The sequence below is a fragment of the Mustela nigripes genome, chromosome 11 (genome assembly GCF_022355385.1).
Source record: "Mustela nigripes isolate SB6536 chromosome 11, MUSNIG.SB6536, whole genome shotgun sequence".
Lineage (NCBI taxonomy): Eukaryota > Metazoa > Chordata > Mammalia > Carnivora > Mustelidae > Mustela > Mustela nigripes.
This window is the reverse complement of record NC_081567.1, coordinates 31311365-31329017: the sequence shown is the minus strand read 5'-3', so window position 1 is coordinate 31329017 and position 17653 is coordinate 31311365. Positions and strand designations below refer to the sequence as shown.

General features: G+C 42.5%; 1 protein-coding gene across 1 annotated transcript in view; it reads right to left on the bottom strand.

Moving 5' to 3' along the window:
* Positions 1–17653, bottom strand: part of GRIN2A (glutamate ionotropic receptor NMDA type subunit 2A) — a 374525-nt gene that overhangs the window by 102088 nt on the left and 254784 nt on the right. The window contains exon 5 of the mRNA XM_059415335.1: positions 17417–17531. Coding sequence (XP_059271318.1) covers positions 17417–17531 — 115 coding nt within the window. The remainder of the gene's footprint in view (positions 1–17416; positions 17532–17653) is intronic.

The window sequence follows — 17653 nt, the reverse complement described above, 5'->3', positions numbered from 1 at the left end:
TCGAGTCCTGCATCGGGCTCTCTGCTCAGCGGGGAGCCTGCTTCCCTCTCTCTCTTTCTGCCTGCCTCTCCGTCTACTTGGGATTTCTCTCTGTCAAATAAATAAATAAATAAAATCTTAAAAAAAAAAAAAAAAGAATTCAAAACAGTAATGCGTACAACACCTCTACTACCCCACTTGACACATGGTCATAGCTTGACCAGTATCAGGTGTTTTATTACATACAGGGCTCTGGTGAGCATTATATTAATTCATTTATAGGACCCTCCCAGCCTGGCCCAGCACGGGTACTTGGTCAAGGTGAGCGCCATCTTGTCTGCAGGGTGCACGTCTTCCCGAGGCTGAAGTGAACCCCTGGATGGAACCCCAGAACAGGGCAGAGCAAGGCACTAATTTTATAAGAACTCTTATTTACAGAGATGACACTTAGGAAATGCACTTGCTCTTTTCCCCCTACGGGGAAACAAATGTGCTCTTCCCTTACTGCTCTCTACTTCAGATGGAACTGACATGGCCCTATTAATATAATTCCGTGCACAGAGAAGAAGGTCCTGCCAAGAGCAGCCTGGTGTTATTTTAGCTCAATCCATAAATCCAAAGGCTTGACAATTACTTTTAATTCCACTTGCTAGTTTGAGGTTCTGCACAATTAATTCATACCATTAACTTCATAACTATAAATATAACCCAAGCTTTCTTGGATCCTTATGCCAAAAAGAGCAACTTATGAATACGCTTGTTAGTGTTCCACTGGCTAGGAATCTGTATCGGGAGGGAGAAAAGAGAAAAGAAACAGAAAGAGGAAATTTCAGATAACAGACACACTCGGGAAAGCATCCTGGCTGGAGTGCTGTGTGTCATTACAAGAATAAGAATATAAAATCCCAAGCTTACACAGCCTTTTGCAGGCTACCAGTTGCTGTTTATTTCCTCATTTTGTTTGAGTCTTATGGTGGATCGTCCCAGAAAGGGAAAGAGATAGTATTAAAATTTTTTCAGAGTGGTACAAACTAAAGGTCATTCAAGGAACGCAGACCAGCACATACGTGAAAGGACCAGAGACAGTTTTGTGGCTGCTGGCCCAGGACCGGTGTGATTGTGTGTTTTGGTATTCACCTCCTTGTGCGGGAAGCCAAGAGGAAACGAGTGGATCTTCAAAGTCTGATCCGGCTCCTCTAAGAAAAGAGAATGCTAGCAACAGGCTTCTGGAAAACCACTCAAAATGCAGGGGGGAAAAAAATGTCCTATAGGTGCCGTTTAAAAATCTGTATTGCACTTTGCATAATAGTTCCCATTTATTAAACTCTTTTTACTGTGTAGCAGGTCCTATGCCAGGTGATTACATTTGTTATATATAATCCCCACGAGTTACGGAGGGCCCTGGTGACCATGGGAACATGGTCACCAACATGAATTACTTTCGCAATCCTCAACGTTCCCATATATATAAAATAAGAAATAATTACACTACTTCCCATTTAGGGTTCTGGAGAACATAAAGTGTGATAAAGTGTGGAATATGTTGGGCTCAGGGCCTATGTCGCGGTCAACGCTCAGACATTGCGAGGCTTTTTGTTTTCACTATTTGGAACTAGATAAACTCTGTACTTTTCCTCACTTGACCCCCGTGCCTCTCACGACACTGAATGATATCCCCTGCGTGACAGACTTTGGCTGAGAAAAACAATGGAACTAGTGGTCAGAGCGTGGGTTTCAGAATCAGACAAATGGACGTTCAAGTCCAGCACAGATTCTTGGAAATTAACCTTGTCCTCTCTATGCTTTGCTTTTCTCATTTAGGAGGTGGGGACGATAATAGCAGTGGTCTCGTAGAATTTACGTGTGATTTAAGAGAAATCTAAAAGCTCTTTCCGGTCACTGGAAGCATTAATATCCTCACAGGAAGCCCCGTGGAGTGGATGATATCATTAGCTCGGCCTGACGGATGGAGATACAGAGAATCTGAGAAATACAAAGAATGACAACTTTTCAGGGTGGGTTTGGGTTTCAGAACTTAGCGTTACCCATGACCAAACTCAATCCTACAGAGCTGATCAAACACCCTCTTCTCTAGGTCTCAGAGGCTAAAGAACGCCATTCTCCAAGAAGCAGAACAGACAGTCCCCACCCATTTCTGCTGACCATGGTGCTGACCTTGCTCTGCCTGCATGGACCCACTCTCCTATCTTTTGACAATGATTTGGGACTTGGGGCTCTGGGTTAGATATATCTTCTTCTCTAACTTCTGTCCTGATTGATTTATAGTATAACTTGATGAGTATTCCATATTTTTGGAAGGGTCATCCATTTTCAAAGAGATGACAATTCCTGAATGCCAAGCCTAGGATGTCATTTTGGTAATGAAATTCAAATCTCGCTGTGATGATTCAAGTTACCAACTCAAATGCTATTTGGGGACAGCGAGTGTTCGGGCCTTGCTGAGAAGCCTTCTTTTGCCTGAATCTCTGTGTCCTCACCTGTTAAAAGGAGGCAAATATTTCTGCTCCCCTTATAAAAATGGTGCTTGTTGGGAGTTGATGTCCAAATCTGATTCTTGCCCTCCTTTTTTCTACCTCATATCTGCCTGTCCTATTTTCTTTAAACACACTTTAATCATGGAAAGAAAAAAAATACACCATCAGCTGTAATCTGCTACCACACACAGAGGCCAGCGTGGTGAGAAATGATATGAAGAATCAGGATTCTTCCAACTCAGACCATCCGTTTCAATGTGAAAATTAAACACAACATAAAAGAGAGGCCATGGGTTTCTTCACATCACTCTACAATTCCCTTCAAGGGAATAAAAGTTGATTATTTTGTCTTTTCTCAGCTTCAGATTTTTCTCTCATATGCATTTCCAATGGAGTCTTTATTTGCACACTGAGAGAAACCTAGATGGTTTGGCCCCTACCTCCTTCCTTCTCAAACAGGTCCATTCAGTCTTTCTAATTTGCAGAATTATAATTCAAATGGAAGGAAAATAGACTCTAAGAACTCTCTAGATGTGATTGCAATGAGTTTTAAAACACATTTTCAAATGACAGTGGCTACAGATAAGGAGCCTTATGGCAGAGTAATGAGGACTGAACGAGCCCCACACTGCAGGAGGCGGAGGGGGAGGGCATTTACATCTTCAGGTCTGCAGAGGGAAGCTCGCTGGTTTTGCACAAAGATGCAAGAGACTGATTATGTGACAGATTTGCATGTGGCTCAGCAGGACGCTCTGAGCAAAGCTCAGGGAGATGCCTGGTCCAGCCGGGAATCTTGTACCTGTAATAGCTCTCCTTGCAAACATTGGGAGCACATCAACCACGCAGGGATGGGGGACTCCCAATGTAGCCTGTCATAATTAAAGCAATGACAACCTTCACTACCAGTACACAAAGACCCTCCATCTCAACCAGATGGTATCACTGAAATCAAATGGACTTTAGCAGCTAAGAGACAGGAGCCAGAATCTAGAGTTTGCCATTTACTTACTCCCTAACCCTGAGCAAGTCACCAATCCTCAAAGGGCCTCAGTTTCTTCAGATATAAACTAGGGGCAGGGCTGATAGTACTCAGATTGAATGTCTGCTAAAAAAGAATTCAAGGGATGAATACAAGGTCCTTATGCTATAACCAGGATACAATAATTATTTATTGTTGTTATTATTATTCTTAATTAGTGCATACAACGTGGGGGATTATCTTGAGGTACAGTCAGCCAATTTCTTTGTCTTCAGGGTCTGAAAGCACCCGAAGTCTTCCACAGCTCAGAGATCGACACTGGGAATATTCAATCCCTCTCTATCTCCGCCTCTCCCTCTGGCCCACCCAGGCTCCAACGCCAAGAAAAACAGCGTAGCGGGGAGCGCAGCTTCTGCTGCCAACGGCACAGATGAGAAAACCACGCTGCAGCTACAGAAGGCAGCCCGACACAGCCACTTGTAGCCAGAAGCAGATTGCTGGGGTAGAGCACTTTACCGCTCCCCTCTCTTTTCTAACAGGCAAACGTCATCCCTGTCTGCACCAACAGCCCGCACACGGGGAAGGAAGAGAAACCGACAGAGACAATGCTGAGCAAGTCAAGAGCAGGTCCAAAGCACAAACCACGGAGAGCTGGCCGTCGTAGGATGGGGTGGCGGTGGGGGAAGCAATCCAGCTGCCACCAACCAGACGAACCGTGAAATGAGAAAAATAGGAGGCGCCTCTGATGCTTGTGATTCAGTTCATTAAGTGGGTCAGATGGCCCATGTACCTTGGACAACTCTTCTGTCCTTTAGGACTCAGGGCGTGTGTTAGCTCTTTTAGGAAGTCTTTGTTTGTCCCTTTCCTAACAGTCAAGCTGGGGAGATGTCCTGTCATGCCCGAGGCCTGCCTCTATGATTAGCACTCATCTTACTATGAGGATGTTATAACAGGAAGGTCACTGTGGGGCACCTGGGTGGCTCAGTCAGTTAAGGGTCTGACTCTTGGTTTCGGTTCAGGTCATGATCTGAGGGTCACGAGATCAAGCCCTGTGTCGGGCTTCACACTGGGCATGGAGCCTACTGAAGCTGCTAGCTCTCCTTCTCCCTCTGCCTCTCCCCAGCCCACTCTGCGCTCTTTCTCTCTCTCTCTAAAAAAAAAAAAATGAAAGAAATTCATTTCTCTGTCTCTCCTACTCGACTGTGAGTTTCTGGAAGGCAGGGACATTGTACCGTTCATCTCTGCTTCACCCATGCCTGTCACAGGGTTGGCACAGGGAGGTAACGGGTAAACACCTGGCAAACAGATTAACAGAGGTAAGTGGGTGGGTCCGAGAGCCGAGGACTCACATGGATGGATGAAAGACGGTCTGTCAGATGGGCTGACGGACGGACAGATGGTTTATTAGGTGACTGAACACTGGATAACTGGATGGATGGATGGATGGATGGACAAATAGTTCAATCGTATCAGACATTCATAGTTAGTATTTATGTTAACCCAAAGAGCAAGATTTGAATCTACATAAAGGACCACGTATCATCTCTCAACTTCCAAGGCAGATAACAGCCACAAGAATCTCTTGGCTCTTTGTAAAAACTGCCGTTATTCATCCTAGAAACTGTACAAAATGGTGCAATGAGCACCAGACGTGGAAATGCCTCAGACCTAAATTTGAGTCTTGGATCAGCTGTTGATAAAAATGTCACTGAATATCTCCAAGCATTCCCTTCTCAAAAATCAGAGAGCATCACCTACTCCACAGGATTCTCACGCAGCTGAAAGCAAACTGTAAATACGAAAGCCTGTATTGTAAGGTGTGTGCTCCATTCAGAGAAGCCCTGAAGTCGATCTCTTTCATCTACCCATTTTTTAATTTGTTTTAGAAATATTCTATCTTTTCCCCAAAAGAGAGCTCACTTGGGATACCAATATGCCAATCAGAGAGAACATTACCACCTCTGGTTAAAGCTGGATCCTGTCTCATTAACCCCTAGCCACTCAGAGACCACCGCAGCACTCTGACTCTGGCATCCCAGAGAACACAGAAAAATGTTCTTTCCTATACGATGCACGGGAGTCTCATTCTATGTCCTGCAGTGCTGGGCTGAAACCCCGCTGTTCTGCTTTTCCTTCTCCCTCTCCATCTCTTCCCCCTTCTGTCAGAGGAGCCCAGGGCTTTGCATTCATCTATGCAAAGACGAGTTGATGACCCTGTCAGAAAATAAAAATGGTTTTCATCCGTCTCTTCAGGAGTTTCTAGAAATACTTCTGACTGAGAGGCTCTCTGAATAATTCACTCATCGGAGATCATTTAAATAATCTATTCACTCATTTTCATAATTGATGGCAATGGCACACTATCAAGGGTACAGCTTTTGTCTTACATTTATACCATCTGTCAGCTTAATCATGGCCCGAGCACCCTCAGATAGCTTCCTTATCAAGTTGGGTTTATGATTTCCACAGACATAGTTCGTCCAGATGACATCATGGTGGACTCTGGCTCTCCTGAGAGAGAGAGAGAGATACCAAGGGGGATTGGGTTCCAATCTCTCAAGGAGATTCTATGGTCTCCTTGGGCAAGTCATTTATCCTAGGTGGCTTCCAATTTCTCTCCAATGACATGGAACTCCAGTTAAATTGAAGCTGGCATTTACTGACCAGCTACTGTGTTCCAGTTGATGTCCTCAGCGAGATATCAGATACAGATATTTTTAAATTTTCCCACCAACCTAAGAGGTAGATACTGTTATCCCCCCCACCCCACTTTAGATAGGATAAAATGCAGAGAATGTTATGATATTTAAATGAGATAATGCCTTGAAAACATTCAACCGCATCATGGAATAGTAAGGAGCTCAACCCTCGGCACCTGCCACCATCACCACCATCATCGTCACCAAACGTCCTGATCATTAACATTCCCATCAACGCATGTTTCTGCAGAGATATCGTGTCTGTGAAAATATATTTTTTTCCAACTTCTGAAATCGCAAAAACTTTTAGCAGAAGGTTGCCTTGCAGGAGAGCACTGCTCTAACTACTATTCTTTTGGGGGTTGGTTTGATGTTACAAATGCAAAAAGAGAGAGAGAGAGAGAACCAATGCAAGACAGAAACACACACACACACCCACACATACACAGAGGAGACGGTACCACCTAGTTCAGCTTGCAGCATTAATTTGCTAGAGACCTACTGTATTTTCCCCACGGTGACCTAACAGATTGTACTGTGTGGATCTTTAAAACAGCCAGGACTCGTGACTCTGGGGAAGTCAGATGATTGTTTTAAAACTTCTGTGATGGCTTAACTTTCCCTCTCCACGGCTCGCGTCATTTGAAAAACTTAATGATCATTACATAAGGAAACAAGTTAAATGTCACGGAGACTCTGCTAAGGTAGTGATATCACCAAACCCATTTTACAAAGGGGCCTTTAACTTTAGATGTGGGCTGGGGAGGAAAAAGGAAAGGAAGAGAGAGAAAGAGAGAAGCCAGGGTTGTCAGGGGAGGGGGCGTGGAGTAGGGAGAGAAGAAAGACGATGTCTTTTACGCACATGCCAGATTTCTTCTGGAACATACTCAATCCCAAAATGCCTAAGCACAAACCCATGCCTAAAAATAAAGAAATAAAGAATTGGACTGATTCTGCTCTGCCACAAAGCTCTCAGCAGATCATTTGGGGAACACCATGCATTGCCAAGCCCTTCTGACATTCTCTCAGATCCCACTTCCACTGTCTCTGTTTAAACCTTAAACTCCTCTTTGACCCCAACTACTTAAAGCACCCCTAAAAAAACATTCCCAAAGATCATCACTAATGACCATGGTCATTCACCAATGACCATGTCATTTTTAAAGAAGCAACAGAGTTTGTGTCTCTGAGAGCAGGCTGTAGGGTTGCTATCCCAGCTCTATGACCCTGCACAATTTTTTAATTTGTCTGGGACTCATTCCCTAGTTTATAAAAGAGGGTAACAGCATCTGTATTCCAGTGTCCATGTGAGGACTAGATGAGCTTATGTATTTGACCATTACTATTTATTATATTTTCTGTTTTCTTCTCCTTCTTCAATGGCATCCTAATGATTCCTGAATAAAGTCCTATAGCCTCAAATTCACACGCCAGCACAGCCCTTTCCTCCCATCATTCCGTCGCAATGATCCATATTCATTTGCTGTGGTCGTAGAACAAATGGTGTCTGCCATCACCGCCTGGAACAGCACCCTTTGACAACACCTCACAGTTCCACAGGCCCATGGTCCAGTGGAGCTCCACTGGGTTCTCCACTCAGGGTCTCCCAAGGCTGAAATCAAGAGGTCAGCCAGCTTGGGCTCCTGGAGGAGGACCTGGGAACAATCTACTTTTAAACTCCTACAGGTGGTTAGCCAAGTCCAGCTCCTTGAGGGCCGTGACAGTGAAGCCCTAGCTTCCTTGCTGGCTGCTGGCCAGGGATGGAACTCGGCTCCCAGCGGATCCCACATGCCTGTCACGTGGCCTCTCAATCCTCAAGCCTAGCAGTCAAATCCTTGCCATGCTTGAATCTGTCTGCCCTCTTCTGCTACTAGTTACAGAAAAGTCTCTACTTTTTAAAGGCTCATGGAAGGACATTAGGCCCAGCATGATTAACTCAACGTCAGCAGACAACCCCTTCTGCTCCCTAACGTAACAATCATGGAAGGCGTATCTCATCATATACACCCACACACCCTCTGACAGGGGAGGTTAACAGGGGGGCCATTCTTAGAATTCTGCCTATCACACAAGTTATGGTTCAAACACACTGAACTCCTTGTTTCTGGGCCTTCCCACACATACTTGGAAGTCCAGATCATGCTTATTCTCTGACACTTGTCCAAACGAGAAGTCCTCTGTACAGATGCCCTCAATCCTTCTCCTATACATAATGTCCATCTTCTCTAAATACTGTAGAGTTCTATCAGAACATCTCTTGTGGCACATACCACAAGAGCATCTCCTTGTGCCCTACTAGACTCTAGTATCTTTTTTTTTTTAAGATTTTATTCATTTATTTATTTATTTATTTATTTGATAGGTAGAGAGCACAAGTAGGCAGAGAGGCAGGCAGAGAGAGAGAGAGGGAAGCAGGCTCCTCACTGAGCAGAGAGCCCGATGTGGGGCTCGATCCCAGGACCCCGAGATCATGACCCAAGCCGAAGGCAGTGGCAAAACCCACTGAGCCACCCAGGCTCCCTTAGACTCTAATATCTTGAAGACTGGTCTGTATATTACTGCAACCCTCCACAATGACATGCACACAGTAGACATTCTAGACATTTTGTTTGATGGAATACATGTGTGAATGCATAAGGGTTATATCCAACCATCTCTGTTTATGGGGGACAGATTTAGCAAAAAAAGAAACCATTTAATAACAGGATCTATGGAGGATACACCAGGGGATAGGAACTGATCTACATGCACAAACATGATTTTATTTGGCATTGGTACTGTCTCACTCTGCAACAAAACTACTATTTGCTTATTTCTTTTTCTCCCATACCATTTCTCCTAAGCTTTGCCACTAAACATTGCATTCCAAAGGAAGAAAGAGGCACAAAGTCTAAGAAACAAAAAGTTCTGATAACCAGGATGACATAGACGAGACCATTTTTTCAGGGTCACAAAGAGTCTATCTATGCTCTAAAGCCATGGTTCTAGGTCTTCAAGGGGCATGAGAATCATGAGGAGAGCATATGAAAAAAAGCAGAATCTGAAATGATCATTCCATACGTTTGAAAGTAGGGACAAGGCCTTCCCACCTTTCCCCCAGTGACTCTGATACAGGGAGTCCTATGAACTACACTTGAATGGCCAACACTGAAAGATGTTCCTTATGTGGGAAAGTCCCTTGAAAATCAACCTTTCATCCATTCTTATATCCATTCTATAAATAGTAAATCTCAGCAATTGAGCACCAGAGATCGAACAGTAAGAGAAAAAGTGAAAACCTGGAAACAAACTGTCTTCTCTAAGGGCTAGTGATAGCCAGAATTCATGGCTTCCTCAGTGAGCTGCCACCATCTTCCAAGCAAAGTGAGCACACAAGAGAAGCCAGAATGTCCTTCCACCTGCTTGCAAAAGGTGTCAACATTGCTCTTTCCTTTCAGCAATGCACACAGTTGTTCAACCAATTCATCATTTACTAGTGGTCTCTCAATGATCATTTTCTTCCATGACTTCCTTCACATAATCATTGGAATATGTGTGTGCAGAAGCCAAGTACGATGCTTGCATAACTACTTCAACCCTTTCTCAGGATGAACCTGTTTGCAGATTACTGTTATCATGCACAAACTCATACAAGCAAACACACACCAGAGATCTTCTGCACGTTCACATCCGTTCTTGAGACTAACAGAGTCATTCTAGGCTACATATGGTGGGGAAGTGACGAAGGGGTACTTAAAATGCAGTGATCTAGAAAGAAGGGAGTGACAGCAATCTACAAGTAGAAATCATGTCATGTTACAACTGTACCCCATGCATACACCATTGTTGGGGAAAGCCTTCCTAGGTCTCATCAGAACTGTACGTTCCAGTTGTCAGTCCAAGCTTTCTCAAAGATCTCCTGTATCATCTCTGCACCAGGAATTCCTTCCTTAAGTGGCATTTTCTTAATTATGCACAAGAAACAAGTGACAAGGGTACGATCCTAGAAGATGGAACTGCTACAGACCAGAAAAGACATGGTCTCTCAAGTATGATATTTATCCCCCAAGCTCCAGTGAGTTGGCTTTGGGTGGAATCTGCTGTCCCCCATGAGAAAAAGAAAGTGGATGCCATTCTAAAGGTGGGAAGAACTCTCAGTTTCTCTAAAACATCCCTGTCCCTCTTCTAGTCTTTATGTAAAATGTAGTGATTAGGAATGCAGCCTTTGGGGTCAGGTAGCCTTCTACTCACATCCTGATTCCTCCGCCTACTAGCTGGGGCATCTGAAACTGGTCACTAGTCTGAATTTCTATTTGTGAGGAAGAAATCAAAATGCCTCCTTGAGATGAGTTGTTGAAAAAGCTACATGAAATCATGCACATAAAATTCTTACCATAGCTCTTGGTCCAGAGTAGCTCTTAATGAATGGTATCTAAAGTCTGAAGTCATCATGCCCAACACCTTGTACAGAGACCCTTCTGGGAACTAGAAACAAAGTCCCATGGCAGATCTAATGAAACATGAACGGAACTGACCTTTTCCCAAATGGGGCTCATGGTCTAAGTGTAGATAACTATGCAAGCAAAGAGTGACAATCTCAAGTGTTAACACTCTGAGGAGTTAGTATACAGGTCTGTAGAAATAAGGTGGAAACGACCTAACCCACTTGAGATTATCCAGGAACGGTGTCCTTAGAAAAATGGGGAAAATGCTCAAAGGAACAGGCATATCAAGGAGCAGAGGATGAGCCCATGACAACCAAATATCTTCCATTGGGAGGATAAGAATGAAGATATCTACGCTGGGACAAAGGACAACAACCATATTTGGGAGGGACAGATGATGATTTTGGCTTTAGACAGGAGGAAGTTGGAGGATTGTGGGTTCTCTGCATAGGGGTGTTCTGCAAGCAAGCACGGAGATTGGGAGGTCTGGGCTGGTGTGTGAGGGATGTAGGAGTCATTCCGCGAGGAAGGCAGCTGGCACCAAGGGCACCAATGAGAATCGAAACAGACCAGAAAGGAAAAAGGGAAGGCGGATGCATCAGAGCACTGGAGCAAGACTCTTGGTTTGGGAAGACATGATGGGTCTCTCTCATGTCTTCTGGGGCACCTCTATCATCCTTAATCATTGCTTCTCTAGAAAACAAAAGGGTCATTTCATTTTAGTATGTATGGGTTTTGTCCTATTAATGCTTGTGGTCAAAAAATTCAAAACTGCTTTCAAAATCTTTCTTTGAATCTCTCCCTTTCTGTGTCTCTTTCTAAATTGATCTCCATTTTAAAGCTAGTCTGTACGTACGTGTGTATCTGTGTGTGCATGTACACATATATAATTTCATTTTATACCCAGCGTAACCCAAAAACGGTAAACAGAATTATTCCCAAAGCATTTTTACTCAGGTAAAGAGAAAATGATTCAACTTGGAGAAATCCAGTCTATGCTCAAACCCTAGCTTCGAAGGCCCTACCATCTTGGAGCTTACCCCAACTGGCTGAGTCAAGTTCATCCTTCTCACCCCAGCAAAAGCTAGCTCATGAGCTACTTGAGGAGCAGAATGGTTTCTTACTCATCCTTGGAAAAGCCCCACTGCCTGCTAGAATGGTGGGCATAGAGTTGATTCCCAGGGAGTTCTGGTTGCACTGGTCTGGGCTGCCAATTGCCTTGCATCCATGGTACTGTTTTCAAACATCTCTGGGAGGCCTTGTTCCAAAACCCACCAAGCTCCAAGGCAGAACAAAACTACTGGGGTAAAGTGGAGGCGAAGAGGATGGGAATCCTGATTTGTAAGAAGAAGACTGCTTGGCATGGAGTTTTATGTCTGCTAGACACAGGCAGGCAGTGGTCATGGTGTTGGAATAATCCACACCAGCCACACACAAGGACCCGGCAGAAAGCAAAGGCCCCTCCAAGGGCTTATCACAATTTCCAAGACTCCCTCATTACATGCTGCTGCTTCCAGTGACGCCACTGGGTAACCTCAGAGATAGAAAGTCGTCATCTCCGAGTCCCAGAATATCAGTTCCTTCCTTCTGCAAGCCATCCCGTCTGATGACCCACTGTACCCTGCATGCTGCCGGCATACAGACTGAAGGATAACATGACTGGTATTTACCTGCTCCACTGGCTTCCTCTTTCTTCAAGACAGAAGCACGAGGAGTTATTTCTGAAGAACTGGATCCCCCGAGTGCCAAGAGAATAGACCAACGACAGGAAGCATTTGTACATTCTCAGCTCAATTTAGCAGTAATTCCCTGAACTGCCTTTTTGAGAAATTGTCGTATTTCAACAGGAATTTGAAAAAGGACACACAAAATATTAAAAGGGCATTTTCTGTGTCTGGAAACGGAGGAGATCAAGGGCAGCTTTCTTTTATGGAATGTTATCACCTGCATGGCAGTGACCTCCCCGTAAACACGCTCCCCAGCAAATGAGCCAGACCTAAAGACAGCACTGAAGATTCATAGGTGTGAGCCCAGCCTGACCCAGGACAGGTGGAATCCAACCAAGGAGAATGATTTCACAGTTCCACAGTGATCCTCAGGTTGTATAACTTCAAACGGTTGAAAAATAACCCCGAAACACAATCACAGAAAGCAGAAAATGCCCACGTCCCCTATCTCCTATTAAGAATAGGAAAAATAATTTGCATGTTGGCTTTGCATTTCTAAGAGGAAAGAAAACCCAGAGCGTGAAGGATGGATAAAAGAAGGTGTGGGTATGGAAAAACATAACAGGTAAAAACAAAAACAAAAAGCAAGAACAAAAACCCAGCCTGTTCAGTGTGCCAGATGCACAGAAGAGCCCAGCTCAGTGATGGAGATGTGGGCCACAGGGTAGACCAGAAACCAGTCCACTAGAATCCAATGCTTTCCTCAAGTATCACAAAAAACACAGACTCCCACCCCATGCTCCTGCACATGCAGACTAGAATCTAAGTTCCATGAGTGCAGAATTTTTGGGTTTTTTTTGGGGGGGTCTTTTTTATTCACTAATAGATTCCAAGCACCAAGAATAGAATAGTGCCTGGCACACAGTCAGCCCTGAATATTTCTTGGATGAATAAATGAAGTGTGATTCAGTGCTTGGGTGTACAACCTAGAGGAGAAGTAGAGTAAGTGTTAAATGAACAATGGTTATTGTTGACATAACTAGTATTCAGGTCTGGAAGTTAAATACAAAATCTCAGTAAACACTAATAGTTAATTGTGCTGGGTATCACAATTTGAAGGGTTTTGAAAATTATTTTGAATTAAGGTACAATGACATGCAATAAAATAAATAGATCTTGGGTGATGGTTTGACACATTTTGACAAATGTTCAGGATAGGAATCATTGTCATCACTCTAGAAAGCTCCTAGGTCCCTTTGGAAACATTGCCATCACTCTAGAAAGCTCCTGGGCCCCTTTCCTATGGATGGCCCCCTGTCACAAAAGCAATCATTATCCTTGTATCGAACTGCATAGACTGGTTTTGCCTCTTCTTGAACTTCACATAAATGGATTTATACAGTATATTCCTCTAGGTCTCTGGCTTTTTTGTTCCATATAACATTCTGGCAATTCATCCGTGTATTAGGTATTACCAATTCATTCCTTAATATGAGTAGCATGCCACTTTATGAATATGCCATAATTTATTTACCCATTCTTTGCCGATGGACAGTTGCACTCCTTCTGATGTTTTGCCATGATGAGTAAAGTTGTGATGAACATTCTTATACGAATATTACTTTTGGGATATATGTTTCTATTTCTTTACAGTAAATACCTAGGATGTAATTGCTGAGTTGGAAGGTTTGTGTATGCTTTTTGCTTTATAAGAAACTGCCCAACACTTTTCCATGGTGGCTGTAATTTTACATTCCCACTGGAAATATATAAGAAATTCAGTTGCTCCATGTCCTTACCAACACTTGGTATTGTCAGTCTTTTTCATTTTAACCATTCAGTGGGTGGGAAGTGATAGATCATGATGGTTTTAGTTTGCTTATCTCTGATGGTCAACAGTGGTAAGCATGTTTTCACTTACTTATTGGCCATCTGAGTAATATCTTCTGCCACGTGTCTAACTTAATTTCCCAATTTTGTATTGTTTTATTTTTTATTATGGATTTATAGGAGTTCTTTATATATTCTGGACATGAGCCCTTTGGGATATACACAGAGAGTTAGTAATTTTTCCCCAATATGTGGCATCCCTTTTTCATTTTCTAACAATGTCTGCACATGAGAAAAATACAAAAAATTTTAAATTTTGATGGAGTTCAGTCTATTTATTTATTTTTAAGATTTTATTTATTTGAGAGAGAGAATATATATGCATGTGTGTGTGTGTGAAAGAGAGAGCACAGAGGGACAGGGAGAAGCACAGTCCCCTCTGAGCAAAGATCCTGATGCAGGGCTCGATCCCAGGATCTTGAGATCATGACCTGAGCTGAAGGCAGACGCTTAACTGACTGAGCCACCCAGGCATCCCCAGTTTGCTATTTTTACTATATACTAAATGCCTTTTGCATTCTGTTTTCTCAGATCACACTGATATCCTCCTAAATGTTCTTCTCAAATCTTCTGTTTTAGCTTTTATGTTTAGGTCTGAAATGTAAGTAATTTTTATGTATAATGTGAGCTATGGGTCAAGGTATTTTTTTTTTCTCTATACGGATATCTGATTAATTTAGTGCCATTTATTAAAAAGACTTTCCTTCTGAGGTGCCTGGGTGGATAGTCGGTTTTGTCTGACTCTTGATTTCGGCTCAGGTCATGATCTCGGGTTGTGAGATCGAGCCCCAAGTAGGGCTCCACACTCAGTGTAGAATCTACTTGAAATTCTCTGCCTCTCCCTCTGTCCTCATGCCACGATCCTCACTCCCAACAAGCTCTCTGTCTCTCTAAAATAAATATATCTTAAAAAAAAAAAAGACTTTCCTCTCCCCCATTTTCATAATTATTCCTCAGAAAGCAATTGAAAGCATGCCTGTAGATTTACTTTTATCATTTCATCACTGTAGGAGATGTGAGTTATAGGAATTTCATAGATAGCCTTTATCAGATTGAGAAATCTCCCTCCTGTATCACAAATGGATATATCAGATTTTGTCAAATGCTTTCTCTGCATCTACTGGGATTACATTTTTCTCCTTCATTACATTAATATGGTAAGTTACATTGATTTATTTTTTTAATGTTAAACCAATCTTGAGTTCCTAGGGTAAACACTATTTATCCATGATATATTATTTTTTAAATATATTGCTTGAATTTGATTATTAATATATTGAAACACCATGTAGACTGGTGTTATTTCTTTTTAAAATGTCTGATGGAATTCACAGCCAAGCCATCTAGGTCAGGAGTTTTTATTGTTTTTGAAATGGGAAAGATTTCAGTGATAAATTCAATTTCTTAGCAAGTTTAGAGTTTAGAAACTTAGAGACTTCAGACCTCCATTTCATTTTTAGGTCATCTTGGAAATTTGTGGGTTTTATTGTTTGTTTTACAAAAAATGTACCCATTTTATCTACATAGTGGAATTTGTTGACATACATTATTCATAATGTTTTTATCATTTTAGTGTCTGCAGGATCTGTAACGACTATAGTGATATTTCCTCTTGCATTTTTAGTATTTTTTTCATTAGTATTTGTCTTTTATCTGTTTCATGCGATCACTCTTCCTAGAAATTATAAATTTAATTAATCTTTTCAAAGAACTGCCTTTTGGCTTTGTTGATTTTCGCTATATTTTGTGTTCTATCTTGATTTTTACTCTTATATTTGTGATTTTCTTCAATGTCATTTGGGTTTACTTTGCTCTTCTTTTTCTAGCTTCTCAATGCAGAAGCTTAAATCAATGACTTTACACATGCCTTGTTTTTTTAAATTATTTCAAGCTATAAACGTCCCCCTAAGCACACCTTCAGCTTTATTCTTCAAATCTGCTATGCTGTGTTTTTATTGTCATTTCATTCAAAATATTTGCTAATGTGTTTTGATTTCTTCTTTGACCCATGAGCTATTCAGAAGTATTATCTATTTTCCAAACATCTGGGGATTCCCTGGATCTACTTTTATTATAACCTTTTATTTTAACACTGTGTGGTCCAAAAATGTATTCTCCATTATTTCCATCCTTTGTAACATATCGAGACTTGTTTTATGCTCCAGGACACGGTCTGCTTGTGACTTTTCAGACTGCTGGTGACTTTTCTAAGTATGCTTTAAGGTAAGTCTCTTTTGTAGCTGATGGGTGTAGCAAGCAAAAATCTTCCAGAGCTTTCTTTCTATCTTTCCTTCTAGAAAACCATCCCAGATCCCCCAAAGTCAATGCTTCTGTTTCCACAGTACTTTCTTCTGATCCTAGTTAATTACAGTACGGCTCCCACCACATATCCCACATCTTCCTATCGTCTAGGATCTCTCAAGCTCCGTCTGATGTGCAAAGTGAAATTTCAAGTTGCTTGAGGTGGTTCAGAAGCCATGCTTTGCTTGTCAAGAAAGACAAGATAATGACCCAGGCTTCCTTTCACTATCTTTTGTTCTGCTCTTTATGTGATGGTGTGGCGAGGAATTTGGGATTTGGTGGGGAGAGAGGGCAAGTGGGGTGGATACTGCCATAGTTTGCATGCGGTTGTCTATAAAACCCCTGTGACATTTCCCCTGTCTGACTCAGGACACGGCTTGTTGGGGGGAGCAGTGTGATGATTTTTCCTGTAGAGTTATGTTTTATATTTTTCAAGAGTTAATGTATATGTCCTAGAAAATGTGCCTTATAAAGACTATAACCTTCTTCTCCTATCTGTGATTTATAGAAGTGATACACTTAAGTTTTGGGAACTAGTTGATTTAAAGTAAAAGACAATGTAAGCGAAAATATAGGGGTTTAGGTACATGGCAAAATGTGTAAACACGGTACTTAATATGGGGATAGGCAAACTGGTGAGATTGCTGCTCTATGGTAACCCTTTGCTATTCCAACAACGTGAACCAACCTTTAGTCTTTAAATTACTTATCCTAAATCCTTCAAGGACCCTTCCCAATGAGACGGGAGAAGCTAACACAAGGAACAGCACACAGTTACCAAAGCTGACCCAGAAAAAGCATTCCAGCTACACCTTATGATATTTGGTCCAACTCGTGCCAAGAAAGATCTGCTCCTAGCGGTGGCATGGGATCTGGAGCGACTCAGCAGGAAATGTGCTGGGGAAAGGAGCTGCTGAGCCCTTCCACGCCCACGCTTTCAGCCTTCCCACCCCCAGCACTCCACATGCAGAAGGATGCTCACCTTCTCCCATTCTCGGTCCTTGTTCAGCACAATCACCACCAGCCTGGGGTGCACCTGATAGCCTTCCTCAGTGAAGGACAAGTCTTTGCCATCCCATGTCACGTTGACCATGAATCTATAGAGAAGAAGAGAGAAAGACAAGTTTTTAGGGAAGAAGGAAAGAGGTCAGATGAGTGGATGGCACCATCTGGGTAAATCACAGAAGAGAGAGGCTTACATGGCCATCATCACCTGCGA